Raw genomic sequence first — 17158 nt, 5'->3', positions numbered from 1 at the left:
TGGGTTTACAATCTAGTAGGACTGACAGTACGAAAAAGTGATTCAAAATAATTTGGAAAGGAGTTGTCACAGCACTCAGTCCTACCTGACAAGAATCATTTAATATCAAAGAGAATACTACCATCTTAAGAAAAGAGGAAAACACATAGAGGAACAGCATCGTTCCATGAATATACTACTTTTTACGCACTTTTATGATTGTCTGTTTGCCCAGAGAATATGTGTTTTGATGTTTTTGTTCAGACAGTTCACCTAGCTGAATTCTATTAATCTAAACTCTCTATTAAAACGACAAGGGGTTTGTGACTATTGCAAATAACATAAATAGAAGACTACTGCATCTACACACAAATCCTGAGGACAAAATTATTAAGTTACAGTACTGCCATGAAAAGGGTGGTGATAACTGCATCTGCAATCAGCATCAAATATACAAGCCACATGGGAGCTGCAATTTTTATTCTACAGGCCACAGCCTAGACATAGAGCACTAAGTTCAGGATTATACCAATATAGCAAATAACTACCATTAAAATAGAGACTAACTCACAGATCTGAATGCATAACTCTCTCTACCAAAGAGGCATTCCTTTCAGAGTACCGTCAAATTTATTTCAAGTAGATAAAAACATTTGTTTACAAAACATCTCCGGTATGCACAGTGTTGAAAGTAAGTTTCATTCCAAACAAAACTCTCTCTTCAGTTCTCCCTTCGTAAGAATAAAGCTTAAGTGTTAACAGAAGTATTTCATGACATAAGTGTTTACCTGACAGAGTTTAATCTAAATCCTGTAACAAGGGGAAACATTTATGTTCTGAGACACAACCTCACTTAACCCTCACCCTTTCTTCATATGATCAAAATCTAGCCTTCCTCTTGCAGGTCTATTTTCCCCTCATGTGCACCTGCTAGGTGGGGCAGTTATCCCAGAAAATTCCAATTGGCTGAAATCAGAACCACAAAGCAAAATATAAACTGTATTTGTTAAACAGCTTCTAATATCGTGGCTTTGAATGTGTTTTCCAACAAATCAACCCCAAGCCAACAATTCTTTTCCTGGAAGACCAAGCTGCACCTCCTCATAAATCACCAGCAATACTATTTTCAATATCAGACAATTGGGCTTGACTGAACCTGATGTTTGGAATTCTGAAAAAATCCTTGCATAAGGAGGCCAGAGTCCTCTTCTGAACTTACCAACAAAAAAACAAGCCTGACATAAAACTGCATGTACTTCAACAGGCTGAAAAATACGTTACCTACTGAAATTGCACAGTAATGACTGACACATACCACCACCACCCCCCCCAACCACATACAGATTCTCCAATTCTGAATGCAGGATAAAGCCAGCAAATCTGAAAAACAATCTGCTATAGCCTGAATATAACATCAACAAGGAAGGCAATTATACCCTCTGGATGTTTCCGATACGTACATTTTTCTGATTTTAAACCTGAAGTGAAATGGATTTCAAAAGTCTTGAAGTAGGTGAGTACAGAAGATTCAATACAGATACCACTGACTTCAGTTTATGAACTGTATCCAAATAAAGTGTAAGGAAGAAAAAAAAACACTTTCACAAAACTCTGAAGAAAATGCACAGAGTTCCATAATTTTATAGACATGAGGTTAAAGTTGGGATATTTTTTTCTAAATACCAATATCAGTTTAAGACCTTAATCATCAGTAGGTGTTTACCCCACAATAAGACAAGGCATACCTGTGAAACGTTTCTACTTCATAAGCACATAAAGCATTCCCAGTGTTTTACTGATAAAGTGCAAACATGTAGTTGTTTATGTCATCGATAGAGATATTGTTGACTGGGAACTAACAGCCACTTTAACCTTTTGTTAAAAGAAAAAAAGGCAGAATTCTCTATGCTGATCTCATCCACCTTATTTTTTTATTAAGAGCATTGTAGATGTAGTTCATGTGCTTGTTTTAAGTGAACTTTGTGTGCCAATCTCTATACTGGTAAGAGCACAGGAGCTTGTGATTTTAGACCAGGACCAGCGTGCACATATCTGGACTGCCTGCTTCTGACACGTGTAGGAACTAATTCATTACTGTGACCATGTGATCTGGTTTGATAAATAAGCTGTCTCAGAAATGTAACCAAAGTGCAGTAGTTAAAGATTAAATTATAATGCCAGTGGGAATCCATCAGCTAGGAATCTCTTCTCACCACAGAGGATGCCTTACTTCCAGTTACTTCTCCTATCCAGTGCAAAAGTACACAGAGCTCGCTGGCAAGAAGTTTAAGGTTTACAATTTATTGTTGTATTTGAATATCTTTCCCCTGAGCACCTGTAAGCACGACATCCGGGTTTGGTGTTTACACACAGAAACAGGCCCAAGTTTCACCCCTGCCCCACAAAGGGCAGAAGCCAGCACAGAAGTAAATGTAGTTCATGTGCTTATATTAAGTGAACTTTGTGCCAAACTCTATACCTGTAAGAGTACAGGAGCTGAAAGTTTTAGACCAGGACCAGTACAAGCTGGTGGTTTTCGACCAGGACCAGTAAGAGTCGATTGTTTTAGACCAAGACCAGCGCGAGCTGATGGTTTTAGACCAGGGCCAGCGCGAGCTCATGGCTTTAGAACAGGTTTTAGACTAAGACCAGCACAGGCTGATGGTTTTAGGCCAGGACCAGTGCGAGCTGATGGTTTTAGACCTGGACTGGTGTGTGCACATCTGGCTGCCTGCTTCTGACACCTGAAAGACCTAATTCATTGCTGCAACCATGCAAACCGGTTTGTTAAATAAGGCGTCTCAGACGGATCCAAAGCACAGTAGTTAAAGATTAAATTATAATATCAGTGGGAGTCCACCAGTGGGAATCTCCCCACAGAGGATGCCTTACTACCCGTGATTCCTCTTATGCAGAGCTGGATGGCAAGAAGTTTAGGGTTTATAATTATTGTTGCATTTGAATATCTCCCCCTGAGCACCTGTAAGCGCGACACTCGAGTTTGCCGCTTGCTACAGCCCCGGAACACACAGAAACGAGCCCGTTTCTCCCCCTGCCCTGCCCAGGGCAGCAGCCAGCGGCGAGGCCAGCCCCAGGGCCACCCCTGGCGGCGCCTCCACCCCCAGGGCCGCTCCCTGACAGCGCTGGGGGGCAGCGGGCAGGGCCCCCCCGCCCCTTCAATGAGCGGCCGTCAACGCCCGCCCGGGACCGTTAACGCCCGCCCCAGTCTCGCCGCTGCCGCCCGCCCGCACTCACAGGTGACGATGGGCTTGTTCTCCATGGTGTAAATGACGGGGGGTTTCTCCCTGCCCTCCTCCTCGGCGGGGTCCATGAGCGGGCGGGGTCCTCAGCCCCGGCTCCCCCGCCCGCTCGGCGCCATGGAAACAACAACAACGCCGCTCCCCCCGCGCCACGGGGACGGGGAGGAGGGGAGCGGAGGGGGGGGGGGCGCCGGACCGCTCCGCCTCGGGTCTCGCCGCCGGCGTCACCCTCTTCCCTTCCCTTTCTTCCCCCCCACCCCCCCCACCCCCGGCGCCGCTCCGGAGGGGAAGGCAGGCGGCCGGCCGGGCGGGCTCATCCGCTTCCTGGATCACCGGCTGAGCGATTACCGCTTCCGGGGAGCGACGAGGCCGCGCTGCGGCGGCGCAGGGGTTAACAGCCCCCCCCCCCCCCCACTCCCCGCAGCTGCGAAGCGAGGGGGCGGGGGACGCCCTCCTTGCTTCCCGCCCAAGGGGCGCGCGCGGAGCGGGTGTGGGGATGCCCCCCCCCCCGGCAAGGATGGGCAAAGGGGAGCAGAAAGACCCCCAGTGTGGGTGCTCTGGGGGCACTGTAGGAGAGAGCCCCCCAGTCTGCCTAGTTCACTGATGGGTGCTCTGAGACAACTGTGAGAGAGCGCCCCCAGTCTGCCCAGTTCACTGCTGGGTGTTTTGGGGTCACTGTGAGAGAGCCCTCCCAGTCTGCCCAGTTAACTGCTGGGACTCAGTGATCCGGTGGGTCTCTTCCAACCTGGTTATTCTGTGATTCTGGGTGCTCTTGGGGCACTGTGAGAGAGCCCCCCAGTCTGCCCAGTTCACTGCTGGGTGCTCTGGGGGCACTGTGAGAGAGAGCCCCCCCCGCCCAGTCTGCCCAGTTCACTGATACCCAGCCTGAACGACGTGAATCTTGTTAAAAAAATCATTCCAGGACTTGTGTAAGGCTGTGGTGGGCTTTGTGGACAGGGGCGGGGAGGGGGGCCTGCCAGGCTGTGCTCTCCCTGTGCCCGAGGGCAAACAGGTGGTGGTTCTGGGCGTAGAAGAAACTGGGGGGAGACGTGTGACAGATGCATTGCCAATTTTCACAAGTGGATTTAAGCCTCTTCTCACGCTCTTCAAATAATCCCCTGTAGCAGCATGGAAAGCTACTGCTACTTTTTCTGCCCAGGTAGGGAAAATAAAACATATTCACAGGACTCTGTGGCACATGCTTCAGATCCTAGGTCATTGTCATGGCTGTTAGAGCCTACAGCTCAGTTAAGTTAATGGGAATAAGTGCATTAGGGATTGTATTTTCCACTGACCTCAAATACTTTAAGCAGTTTTGTTTGCAGGACATCTTGAAGATGGGCTTTGCAGATCATAGTGAATCAGGCAACAGATGGCTGGCCTTATAATTTGCTGGTTGCTTTCTTGGAATATGGGAACTATGAAGAAGAAAGGGTGAGGAATTGTGTGTATGGAATGTGAGCTCAGAGGGAAGATTACAGGGAATAGAAAAGAGCACGTAGCGTGGGCAGATGAGTAAGTGATGGTGAATGAGATGTAAGTGCAAAACTGGCTCACGCAAAGGAGGCACAATCATAGTTCTGTTCCAGAGCAATGCACAGCAGAGTATACCAGCGAATGTGTCCCTTAAAGTTCAAGGGTTTATACTGTAGGTTTTAAAAATGTATAGAAATAATAAATATTACGCTTCTGTTGGGTCTAATTACTTGTACTAGACTTCAGTACTCATAAAATTGACCCTTGCTTTACAGTAGACTGAGATCATATTCCTTTGTTTTTAATAAATCTACTATTTGGTTATCTGCAGTTTCTTCAGAATCATGAATTCTAAACTTGGAAGATTTAGACTTATTAGCTTAAATATAAGTAAATAAGTTGTACGAGACCATTCTGAAAGTCATCTACCAGAAGGGGTAAAAAAACCCGAAAAATACTGCATACATGTGTAAAACCAAATGTAATGTAAGGTAGGACTATAAATAATTGTATATTAATCATAACTGTTTATTGCACGGTAACGTTGTGCTGAAGTGGACTGGGTGTTTTTCAAGTGTTTGCAGAAGTCAATTTGTTCAGAGTTTTCTCTTCAACAAAATCTTAACCCTATTTCCTGGGCTTAGAATGTTGTTTCAAAAATAATTACAGCACCCTTGTAGCATGTTTCAACCCATACTGCATAGGAATATTCCTAATTTTATCTTGGTTTGCTTTCGGGATTAATGGTTGTTAATTCTTCAACTATTTTCATCGGTATTTGCACAGAACTTCTCTCTCACTTTGTTTGAGACTTGTTTCCTACAAAATTCTTTACAAGGCAAAAACTTTTAAGAATCTTATAGAGCACAATATAATGTTATATATTTTACACTGTAAGTATTAAGTACGTGGAAATACTTCCAGTAAGCCCCAAAGTAACACATTTCATGCATCTGTCAGATAGTCCATCCTGCGCAATCTTAACACAGGTAGGAAAACAGGCAAACCCAAGTCAAATAAGCAAGAATCTCTTCCAGCAATCTCCCCTTAGCAGAGACTACTCGTCCCCTTTTCTCAGAGCTTAGAACTGAGGTCAATAGTTCATTTGGATTAAAGTTTTAATCACCACAGAATTTCATATACACTCACCCTCCTCTCTCTAGGTTTTTACAGTTGCAGTATAGCTATTTCTATTAAACAAAAAAGAAAACCCCACAGAGTGTCTGTTCTCACCTTGCTAACTGTTTTTGATAGCAAGTGAATAAATACATCTGCGTTTGTGGTTTATTTCCCCACTATCTTTCTCCACCTTGCCTGCCACCACCCCAAAAAAGAGACAGAAAAAAGAGACAGACATTAACATAGGCAAAGAGATCTTGAAGACTAAGGAAAACAACTTTTCACTGTGTTCTCAGGTGTTTAATTGCCAAAAATACTTGAAACTTAATTTGACTGGGAGCTGAAATTCACTGTTCTATAATGGAAATAGTAGGTCCTTTTTAGCAAACCATAAGGAGAAAAAATAAAGCATTTGGAACTGGGACTTCACCTTGCATTTTGAAATGAATGGATTAAATTTTCCCTTGGGGAAAAATGTTGGAAAGTGGAAAAACAGACATAATTTGAACGGCAATTAGAATTTTCCTTTTTCCTTCACACCAGCAATGTCTAAAATACTCTCCATCTTTACTGATAATCATACATGATTTAAGTGAACATTAATTTTGTATCCACAGCTGTAATGGTGCTACATTTCTCTCCAATTTTTCAACCTTACATATTTGGCAAGATAAAATTACATCCACTCATACAAAACATTCTCTTTAGCAAAGCAGTTAGCGAATTCTCTTCATCATTTCAGTTTGTTTGCTGTCAGGTGCTTGACATTTTTCCTTAGTCACATTAGCAGAGCAGAATTATACCTGCAATTCAATGATGAATCCATGAGATCAGAGAAGCTGAACTTGAGGCACTTTATAGCCAGCCAAAGCCTATGCAAATGCTTCTAAGCATCAGCAGTTATCATCACTATTATAGCAATAGGCCCAAGTAGGTCACCACAGGGATGGATCTTGGCTTTGAGATGCAGTATAAAGGAGCACATTAATTTGGGAGGCATCTGTATGACTGGATTAAAAGACTACATATAAGTTACTAGACCAAGAAGAGTTTTCTGGTTTCCAGGTCTGTGCGCAATTCTTTTGGGTTTCAAATTGGTGTGGACAGAAGTACGTGCCGGCCCTTCCTTTTGTCTGTACTCCACAGTCTGGTTTCTGCACAAAGGCAGCTGAGGCGTGCTGGCTGGATGGGCTGTAGCACACACCATCAACTCCCTTAGGTGGATGTTTGTAGGAAAAGGGCTCTGGGCGCGTGAGAACATACTAGTAGGAAAAATAACCTTGGGAAGAAGTGGACTCTGTCCCAAAACAAGGTGCACAAATTCACTCCTTCCTTTTGAAAGTGGAGACACTGCTCCTCATGATAACTTTTTTTATACTTCACTGGGTTAACTGTTTCAATAACAATAGCTGGTGTTTATTCTTTCTACCTTTACTTTTATGTGCACTCTGATCTTCTAGCCAGGTTGCTTTCTCCTCATTTCATTACTTCTCTCTGCAATAGGATTTATAAAGTATCATAGAGAATTTAAACTTTTCTCCCATTAAAATTTTGCACAGTTGCAGTTGTTAATATTCTGTTGTAATGTTTCTTGTCATTGATTGCTTAGAGGTTTAGACGCCCAATTGTCACTGCAATCAGGTAGTGCCATCAGTATAACATGAATCACGTTACATGGCTCGTTTCAGGTTAGACTCGTTTCATGGGCAGTTTCTGTGGCTTTGGGGAACTCTCTCCCTGGACCAGGAATGAAGTCTTACTTGAAATGTTAGGATTGTTCCAGAGAAAGAAACTGGTTTCAGATGTGCCATTCATATATATTGTACAGTGGCTAATGTAAACAATTAAAGGGCTAAATTTCTCATTGTCCCCTTCTGTCACATTCCATATGTTTTGAAGCACAAACCCACATGGCACAGGTGTCAGGCAAATGGGAATCAACATGTCCCACACCTTTTTCTGCTTCTGAATTTCCCTTTCCTTATTTTTCCTTCAGTTCTTCTGTTACTGGTTTGTTCGAATGATATCCTCTGCAAAGCAGGACAAAGAATTTAATTATCTCTATAAAATATTTAGCACTTTAACTTGACCAAAATCAAATATAGCTGTAGTCCTAAGTATACTATCAGACAGATTAATGAGCTCAATAACTGCAAGAGAAGCAGTGTTTTTGTGAGGAACTGGATCCTCTGTCTCAGGTCTCCCAAAGGGCTAGAAGGTTAATTAAACCCTGGCTCATTGTTATAATACTAAATCCTAAAATATGATGTCAGTCTTCAGGTCCCTACTGGGACAACCTGTGTTCAAATTCTTTCAAATAGTTAAGAAGCATAAAGAAGGAAGGAAAGCAGTTAAATTGTATCCCCAATTACCTTATGTTTTGATGGAAAGCCCATTACAGGCAGAAATCCACGTTTGAAAATCTTCCTGCTGTGTTTGACGGTTATATCAACCACCCTATTTTGAGGAGGTAAAGAGAGAACAGAACACAAACAGGGAGTGGTGTTGAGGAAGGGAAATGATACCCAGCAGGCAAGGGTGTGGTGGGAGGAAAATAAAATTCCTGTGCCAGGTTGTGTTCAGGACAAAGACAAAACCAGCAGTGTCCACGGTGTAAGTTGATTCTCTCTCCCCAGCTTTGACTGCCTGATAGCCATTAAGATAACAGGCCTGGCAGTGTCATGGTAGATGCTGGGATTCTGGGACCTGCTAGCAGTAGCAGTCATGAATGTAAAATTCCTTGTTGCCTCTAATCCACATATCCCAGCACTCCCATTTGATGACCTCCAAAGAAAGATTTTTCAAGAAAAAGCGTATCTTTATTCCCTGCATCTAAGCCCCCCCTCTTTCATGTGGTGGGATGGCCCTGGCCAGTAGCCACACAACCCCTTGCTTACTCGTCAACCCTGAGTGGGACAGGAGGAGAAAACAGGAAGAACAGAAGTGAGAAAACATGTACGTTGAGATAAAGGCAGTTTAATACGTAAGGGAAAGAGACAAAAGAATGAAGCAAAGGAAATCACTTGCCACTTCCCACAAGGACACTGATGCCCAGGCAGTCTGAATAGTAGCAGCCTGGGAAACCAAAAACTGCTCCTCTTCCTTTACCCTAGTTTTTACTGCTGAGTGCGATGTTACAGTATTTTATGTATTGGGAAACCTTATCTCGAAGGGAGGATTCAAGGAGTCTATATCTCAAGGAGTCAGTATTTTATGGTATGGAAAAGCCCTCTGGACAGCTGGGGGCAGCTGTCCCAACAGTATCCCCTTCCAATCTCTTGCCCACTCCAACCTCCTTGCTGAGGGAGAAGAGAGGCAAAAAGATAAATCCTTGATGCTGTGCAAGCTCTATTCAGCAACAGCTAAAACTTTAGAGTGTTGGCAACACTCTTTTAGCCACAAATGCAGAACACAGTGCTACATGAGTTGCTATGAAGGTTAACTCCATCCCAGTCACATCCAGTGACATATCTAAGTCATTTAGATCATCATTATGCCAACTTTCAATTGTCTAGAAGGTCTTGAAGATTCTTCTTCACAGAGCTTTATGGCGGAGGCACAAAAACTAGTACCAGTTAAACTGTGCCCAACTTTTGTTTTCCCAACAACCAGCCATTTAAACAGGTTGGGTTGGTTTTCCTGACACGGCTTAGTGTCAGATTATGCCAGAGATACTCATAAAACAATGCCCTGACTTTGGCATCACCACTATGTAAAATAGAGCTTGTGAGGCAGATGAACAGTTCTGGGGTTTTCATGAAATGGTAGGAGATAGCTTACATATCCAGTATTTTACACCTCCAGCTTATACACGAGACTATTCATTTTTACTTACTACACTCTTAGACACATATATGTGTGGTCATTTCTAGAAGTCACTTTAGAAAACATGTTAAAGTAAACATTAATAAAATGAACATTTACCAACTAATTATGGTTTTTGCACAATCATACCATAACAGAGTAGTTGTGGGTTGTTAATTTCATTATCCTCCTGCTCAGGACTAGCTTCTGAAGAGTACGGGTGCATGTGGTAAAAGCTTGACCATAACATTTATAATTTGATTTTCTGTAGGCAATAAGGATCTCTCTCTGGCCATCACACCAGCCTGGGGAACAGCTCACACATCCAAGGTGTAATTAAAAACTGATGGGAGGAGGGAAGGAGGCAATCTTAATGTACGTTACACCATTATTTAAACACTCATCTCTGAATTCATCAAGGGAAAGCTCATTTCAAAATTAGCACATAAAAAGCTTTTAGTTATTAAATTAAAATGCAGTATTAATTAGAAATTAGATTCCCTTGCAAGCTTACCTTAGGCAAGCCCTCCCTGAGTGACAAAATGGAAGTACTACAAGCGTAATGAAGTCTGAAGAAGAGGCACAGAAAGCCATCATGATAAACATAAAAGTAAATATTCAGGTAATAATCCTCCACTTTAGAGTAATTTTTTGCCTACTTTAGATCAGTAGAACTGTGTTCTGCAGTGACATGACAGGTATAATCAAACTAATAATCTTGAGTTTGGATGGAGAAGGGGCAGCTTTTACGTGTGCACTGGAACATAGTTATGAAGGTGTCAGATGTTTTCATGCTCAGGAGCAGAGATGAAATGTGGTTTCTGGTAGCTGAAGCATTCACAGGAGTGCCTGCCATTAAGTGGGGACTTCTTCCTATAGCACCACCAAATGGTAAGGTGCTCTGCCAACACTAGCCTTCACTTTTGAAGGAAAGGCCTGATACCCTAATTACCATTATAACAGTACCCCCTCACAGAGGGTTCAACTGACAGTTGCCACATCTTAAATTCAGTGTATATGTGATTCTACTGAGAAGGAGGACTAAGTAACCAGAGACACAATAGTAATGTAAGTTTTGAGATCACAAGAACATCCTGGCAGCACAGGCTTTTTCTGCCACAGATTTCTATTTCAGGGTTTGATCCTATTAGTTATTGGTGCTTTTAGTAAAGCTCTTAGTAAAAACTACTAAAAAGTTATAACTGATGGGCAAGATAGGACAATGAAATCGCTCATCGATTCTTGTTCTGACCACTGCTGCCCCCCAAATAATAAAACAGCAAATATTTCTAATGGATGATGCAATTTACATCCAAAGTCCTCTAATAGCACTGTGATCAAGTGTTCACTGCTTCTACCATGCTGGAACTTTTCTTCAGCTGTGACTGAAGACAGAAAGGCACCATGAACCTTGCCTTATGCACCAACTAAAGGTAAGACTAAGCTTGTAAACCTGCCTCAAATGAGTTGTTGGTAAATGAGAACAGATTTCCTCTTGCACGTGAACTCTTATTATTCTTGGCAGAGATATTATGCAAAGTTAGGATACTTTGGTTTGTTTTACATATTGAGTGGGCTCAAGTACTGTTCTGTCCCAGGTTGCAAAGCAAATGTTCTTCCTTGGAAAGGCCATTTGCCCTTCTGATGGGTGGATTGCCAAATCTCTCCTTGCCTGGGGGACAGCCAGAGAGGAAAATCTGCATGTATTGATGGTTTGGGTGCTGCTTTTGAATCCATGCTGAAAGCTGAGAGAAGCCCAAGGGAATTAAACACGACTCTCATGAGACTGAGAAGGAAGTCATGTGCCTAATCCTATTAGTGCCTGTGAAATTCCCAGACCTAATATTAGCTCCAGAGGTTGCTCCACTGAGAGATCCCTCTGAAAGTAGGGAAAAAAAAAAAAGAAATTATTGCTTTAGTGCCATTTGTTCTCCCTAACCACATTATCGCATTGGAGTTAACAGGAGTAATTTATGTTCCATTATGTGCAGTACTTAATTTAGACAGGCCAGCTGCCTTCTTGTCCTGTTGCCAGCAGAATAGTGCATAGTCTCAGGAAACAACAAGTTTGCAAGTTTCCCTTCTTGCTGTGGTTCTGGGCCAGGGGTGGGCGGGACGTTGTTTGTGCCCATCTGACAGAGGACTAACTGAGCAAGCTTCCCTCTCCAAAAATACAGGGTTTCACTCTGCAGCACATGGTTGTGTCTTCTCTGCACCTCACAGCTGCGGAATATTCAAAAGCCCTTTCATGGCAGCAATTCTTACCAATTGGAGAAGGTCTTTTCAATCCTTTAGTAAGCAATCAACATTAAAGTAATCAGATAAGAAACACTGGATTTTCCAGGCAAAGTCTTTTATCACGTTCAAGTAGTGAGTCAAGCGATGCTTCCCCATTCCTCTGCACTGCAGAAGAGGTGAATTCTGCCACTGTAACCTGAATAAATGCTCTGGACTGAAAACCTTTAACTTCTTATAAAAAGAAAAAAAAAGTTAATATAGTCCTTTGAAATATCAGAGATTTGGAATAAAGCTTTGTAAATTACGTGATTGTGTGCTGGGTGTAACATGGGAGGACGAAAGCAGCAAAACAGGGAAAAACACTTAAGAAACAGGAAGGGCTTAGTCCACCCATTCGGCATCGACTGCATTTTCCTTATGCCTTATTTTTTGTGCAACTGCTTAGAGTAACGCCTTACAGCTGGAAGAAAGCCCACCTGTGTAAAACAAGTTAGCCTTACTGACTCAAACATGACACTCATAGATATTGTGTGAAGAGAGGAGCAATTGCAATGGGAAGGATTTTCCCCCAGGAAGCCTCAGGAGATCAGCTCAGCTCTGGGACACCAGTGGACCCCACTTATGCAACCTTCAAACCAGCTTTGAAGAAGAGGGTGGTCAGTAGGTCTGCAGTCCTCCATCTACTGTCCTCTCTTGCCTACAAAGAGGTAAGTGTATCAGCTGTATGGGGCTGTTTTCTGCCTTCTAATGGCTAAGGAGACAATAATGCACAACCCAGTCACCGCGATGGTCTGAACAGGATTTCTGTCAAATAAACTCATCATTTTAAATGTCACCACATAAATGGAAATGTTTGATGGCCAAACAAATCTGCAGGGCCCATATTCTGCTCCTTGGGTCCTGGATTATAAAGTGGAGCACTTTGACCAGATGGAATAAGGTGCAGCATTGTCCTCCTTTCTGGAAACCACCATGAAGGGGCTAACATTTCCCCAGGGTAACGGGGGAAACACAAATGCCAAGGGAGAGCCCAAATCACTGCCATGAGAGCCTTCTCTCTGTGGAAGGAAAGAAGCAGCCTATAACAGCACACTTCAGTGTATCTGCATGGTAGAGGTCTATAATTAAAAGGTGCAGCTTCCAGACCCAGTATTGACTCTTTAACTTTGCTACTGCTGAATTAAAAGACGGGGAAAAAAGGAGAGTGTAGCACTTTCCTGCCTTTGACAAGGAGCTTTGAGCTGATGGAAAAAATACCAGAAATAGCTTTTTCCTGAAAATACTTGCAGAGTTTGTACTTCATTGCAGTCAAGGTGGGAGGAGGTTCTTAAGCCCTGTCTAGTTTCTCTGTTCTACTGATTTTCCTCATAAATGGAGCAATTACTAGCATGTAGATGCTTATAAATTCTTTGGGCAAATGAATAAAAGACATGTCACAAGACAACTAGGCCACTGCTGAATTTGGCTTTTGCCAGTGTCACCCTACATCAGCAAGGTGAAAAACAGACAGTTCGCATCACAAGTCACAGTGAAAAAGAACAATCTGTATTCCTAGTCAACTATGCTCTGTACTACATTCTTTGCAATCAGTCCCTGCCCATTATAGCCTGTCAGTTCTGAGCCTGTAAGCAGAGGCATTTACCACTTATGGAAAGGTAGCATCTCCTTTTAGTAGTCTGTTTTCTAACAAATGGCTTGGGAAGCAGTGCTTTGTCTTTCCAGCAGCGAGCAGGAATGCCTGCTCCAGACACAGTACCTTAGGTGTCACAGCTCCAGCCAGCTCACCATATAGCTCACCACAATCCTGCCAGTTTGGCTCACATTTTTATCACAGTAGGAACATAATGATGTTGGTATTATAGGGGATGCATCTGCAGAATAGAATAGTTCAGTTGGAAGGGACCTACAATGACCACCTATTCAAATGCCTGACCAAAAGTTAAACTCTATTATTAAGGGCATCGTCTAAATGTCTCTGAAAGACAGGCTTGGGGCATCAACCACCTCTAGACAGGGAGCCTGTTACAGTGTTTGATCACACTCTTGATAAAGGAATGCTTCCTAATATCCAGCCTAAACCTCCCCTGCTGCAGCTTTGAACTGTCCCCATGTCTCCTGTCACTGGATACCAGGGAGAAGAGATCAGCACTGCCCTCTCCACTTCCCCTCCTCAGGAAGATGTAGAAGACCACGGGGTCGCCATTCAGCTTCCTTTTCTATAAACTAGACAAGCCCAAAGCCCTTAGCTGCTTCTCATAGGACATTCCTTCCAGCCCTTTCACCAGCTTTGTTGCTGTCCTCTGGAGACATTCAAGGACCTTGACTCTTATCTATCATACAATGTCTTGATATCATGCCATGTATCATATATGACATTATTGTGACTGACCAGTAAACCCCTAGAAGGGAAGAAGGCTCAGTGGAGATGGGCAAGGGTCCTGCACCTGTGAAGCTGAGGGAATATTGCAGGTTTTAACTGACGGCAGCTGCTGCAAAGCAAGCTGACTTTAGCTCAACACAAAAGGCACCAGAGCATGGCCTTTGTTTTAGATAAACAGCTATCAACCACTGAGTGATCAGCTGCTGGTGTAAACATCTCCCTGAGTTTGGCAGCACGGGGCGGGGGGGGGGGAAGATGAATCCATAGCTGAGCCCCAGCCAGAATCAAAAACCTAAATAACTAACAAAATAATTTCAAAGTGAGCAATGGGTGCGAGCTGGCTTCGACCTATCTATTCCTTACCAGTGACTGGGGATGCCCAGCATCTTGACGGTGAGCACATTACGAAGGCTGGAGATGGAGATCCCATTGGCATTGTGCTTGAACTGTGTAGTGCAACTGCTGCACTTTGCTGAGCGTAACTTACATTTTGTATTGTGTTTGGGCTTCAGTATAACTTGTATCACGCTGCTAAATCAGAAATCCCATGTAACAACAGCTATCTTCAAACAAGTAAAGCTGATATTAAACATCACCCCCTCTACATGTGGGATATCTAAAAGGCAGTGAGAGTATTTGACTCTGACGCACACACATAAAATAGAAGGTTTGTGGATGTGAACCCATAGGGTGGCAAAGTCCAGAAGAGTAATTAACCCATACACCAGTTATTAAGCCTATATCTACCTATAAAAATAGTATACTTGCATAGTTTTATTTTATAGATGCATGCAGACTGTCAAGCCTGTCAGGAACAGATTCCAGTTTTAGAAGTATCTAGAAAGTGCATTCCCCTGTTCCTCCACCCAGAAAACCTTCTGCTCACCAAAACCACTGTCAGGAGTGTAGCACATTTGAAATGCTAACTTGCTCCAAACGAATCCACTGATTGTGTCTGGTGTTGAGGACACAGCATTGCTTCTATAGCACTCCAAGCTGTTTTCTTGAATATATTAATGCAGTATTGGAAGAAAAAGGGAGAAATAAGTGAGTTTAAGAAATCTAGAAGAGCTACCCCCAAAAAGTGCCTCCACAGTCAACTTCCTACTAGGTCTGCAATTTAAAGGGAGGATGTGTAAGAGGCTCCCACAACCTAAAGGTCACCGAGGTGCAAACTGCTTAATACAGAAACAAACCACCTAAAAACATTCCCTGTGCAAGTAACATATCCAAGTAGCAAATTGTTTCTTCCAACTACCTAACACAGTGCTGCCCATCAAATGCTGTGGTGACACGCTGTCCCACTAACCTACCTTGTCCATACACACGTCTGCTTCTCCTTCTCAAGTGCACGTGACCTCTTGACACAGCCTGGTTCAGCAAGAGGAAGCAGCTCAGGAAAGAGGACTTGCAAAAGGGCAGGTAGATAAGCAGTGAGGGAAGGCAGGTATCTCTGAGGACAAGAATTAACAACAGAAATGTCTCTTCTGTAGCACACAGCAACAGGCATTAAGCAACACAGCTGCCATCAGCCAGTGCTTTACTTTTCATGGCCTGGCTTCTGTATGCAGGTACTAAGGATCCTACTGTCTTGATCAAATGAATTATTTTGCTGTACTGGTAAAAAAAAATCCAACCCATATTTTCCACCTTAAAGCTGAAAAACATAGCCCTGGAACAAAACATTCGGATTTCCAGATCAAAATCACTGGCCATTAAAAATGAACGAGGGGTCTGAGGAGATTCAGTGGAGGCGCAGAGATAAGAAAAGCTGTGTTTGTGCAAACTAGAAAAGGAACCAAAAAGCTGTTTCTGCTTGAGTACTGGTAAAAGCCCATCCCGTCCACACAAAGCTCTGCCTGTATAGCAACACACGGTGCAACTGATCTATCTTTTAAGGCAGCTCAGTACAACCTGGAATATTCAAAGGAGCAGGGCATAGAGGAAGGGAAAACCAACACAAGAAACCAAGAACTCGGCACTTGCAGTCTAGCAAGATGAGAGAACACTATCTTACCACAGCTTGTCATTTGCTACAGGCACAAATGTTCTGAAGAACAGCTGATGTCTTAGGGGACCAAGAAGCAGGCCAGGGATATACTTGAGACAGAAATTAGAGATACACTTCTGTTGAGCACCCTTCTAATAAAAATATGGAAAAGGGAGAAGAAATGCCAGGTGATCTTCCAGTGGGTCTTCATTTGCATTCAGGTAGGAATGTATGATATGACGTACAGCTGAGGAAGAGTGAAGGTCTTAATCTTCCAGTGAAAAATAGAAACTTGAAAATGACAGATTTGAAAAACTGATTTAATCTACAGCATCTATCTGTACAGCCAGCTTACCCCGCTGGAATCTCAAGTTCTCAGATCATACAGCTTTGGGTTTATTTTGGAGGATTCTTCAGGAAAGGAACATCCATCCCCTCCATCCTGGTCATTTGAAGGAACCATGCAAAACTTCATATGCTGTTTCTATAAATGCTACAGTAACACAATCCCTTCCCATTTCTCAAGGACTGGCTTAGTGCAGGAACAACCGTAGGGTTAAGCTTGTTCTTCACTCCTCGGCTCCCAGCCCTGACAAAATGATCCAGCCAGATTATTGCTGCAGCCACATGGTCCTCACATGGATCAGGTTGCAGGACTGAGACCAAAAAGCACAAATGGAAATAAACCCAACCAAACCAAAAAGAAAATAGCCCTTAGTAGTGCATATTTAGTTACAAAACCAGAGTGGCAAATAGGAAAAGGATGCAGATCTCCTAGTTACATTATCAACTGCTTACTCAGTAACACTGCAGAAAACCAGATGCTGGGTGGTCACCCTTTTTCATTCAAGTACAATTAAAAAAACTCTCTATGCCAGCATATTATTGCACAATCAAAATAAGAAACTGAAA

The 17158-nt window shown here is 43.1% G+C and overlaps 1 protein-coding gene across 1 annotated transcript in view; it reads right to left on the bottom strand.

Annotated features, from left to right (window-relative positions):
- Positions 1–3463, bottom strand: part of TRAPPC10 (trafficking protein particle complex subunit 10) — a 44549-nt gene extending 41086 nt beyond the window's left edge. The window contains exon 1 of the mRNA XM_069872685.1: positions 3235–3463. Within this exon, the coding sequence (XP_069728786.1) occupies positions 3235–3310 (76 nt within the window). The 5' untranslated portion in view covers positions 3311–3463. The remainder of the gene's footprint in view (positions 1–3234) is intronic.
- Between the last annotated feature and the right edge of the window lie 13695 nt (positions 3464–17158).

The sequence above is a fragment of the Phaenicophaeus curvirostris genome, chromosome 1, assembly GCF_032191515.1.
Source record: "Phaenicophaeus curvirostris isolate KB17595 chromosome 1, BPBGC_Pcur_1.0, whole genome shotgun sequence".
Lineage (NCBI taxonomy): Eukaryota > Metazoa > Chordata > Aves > Cuculiformes > Cuculidae > Phaenicophaeus > Phaenicophaeus curvirostris.
This window is presented reverse-complemented; position numbering and strand designations above follow the sequence as displayed.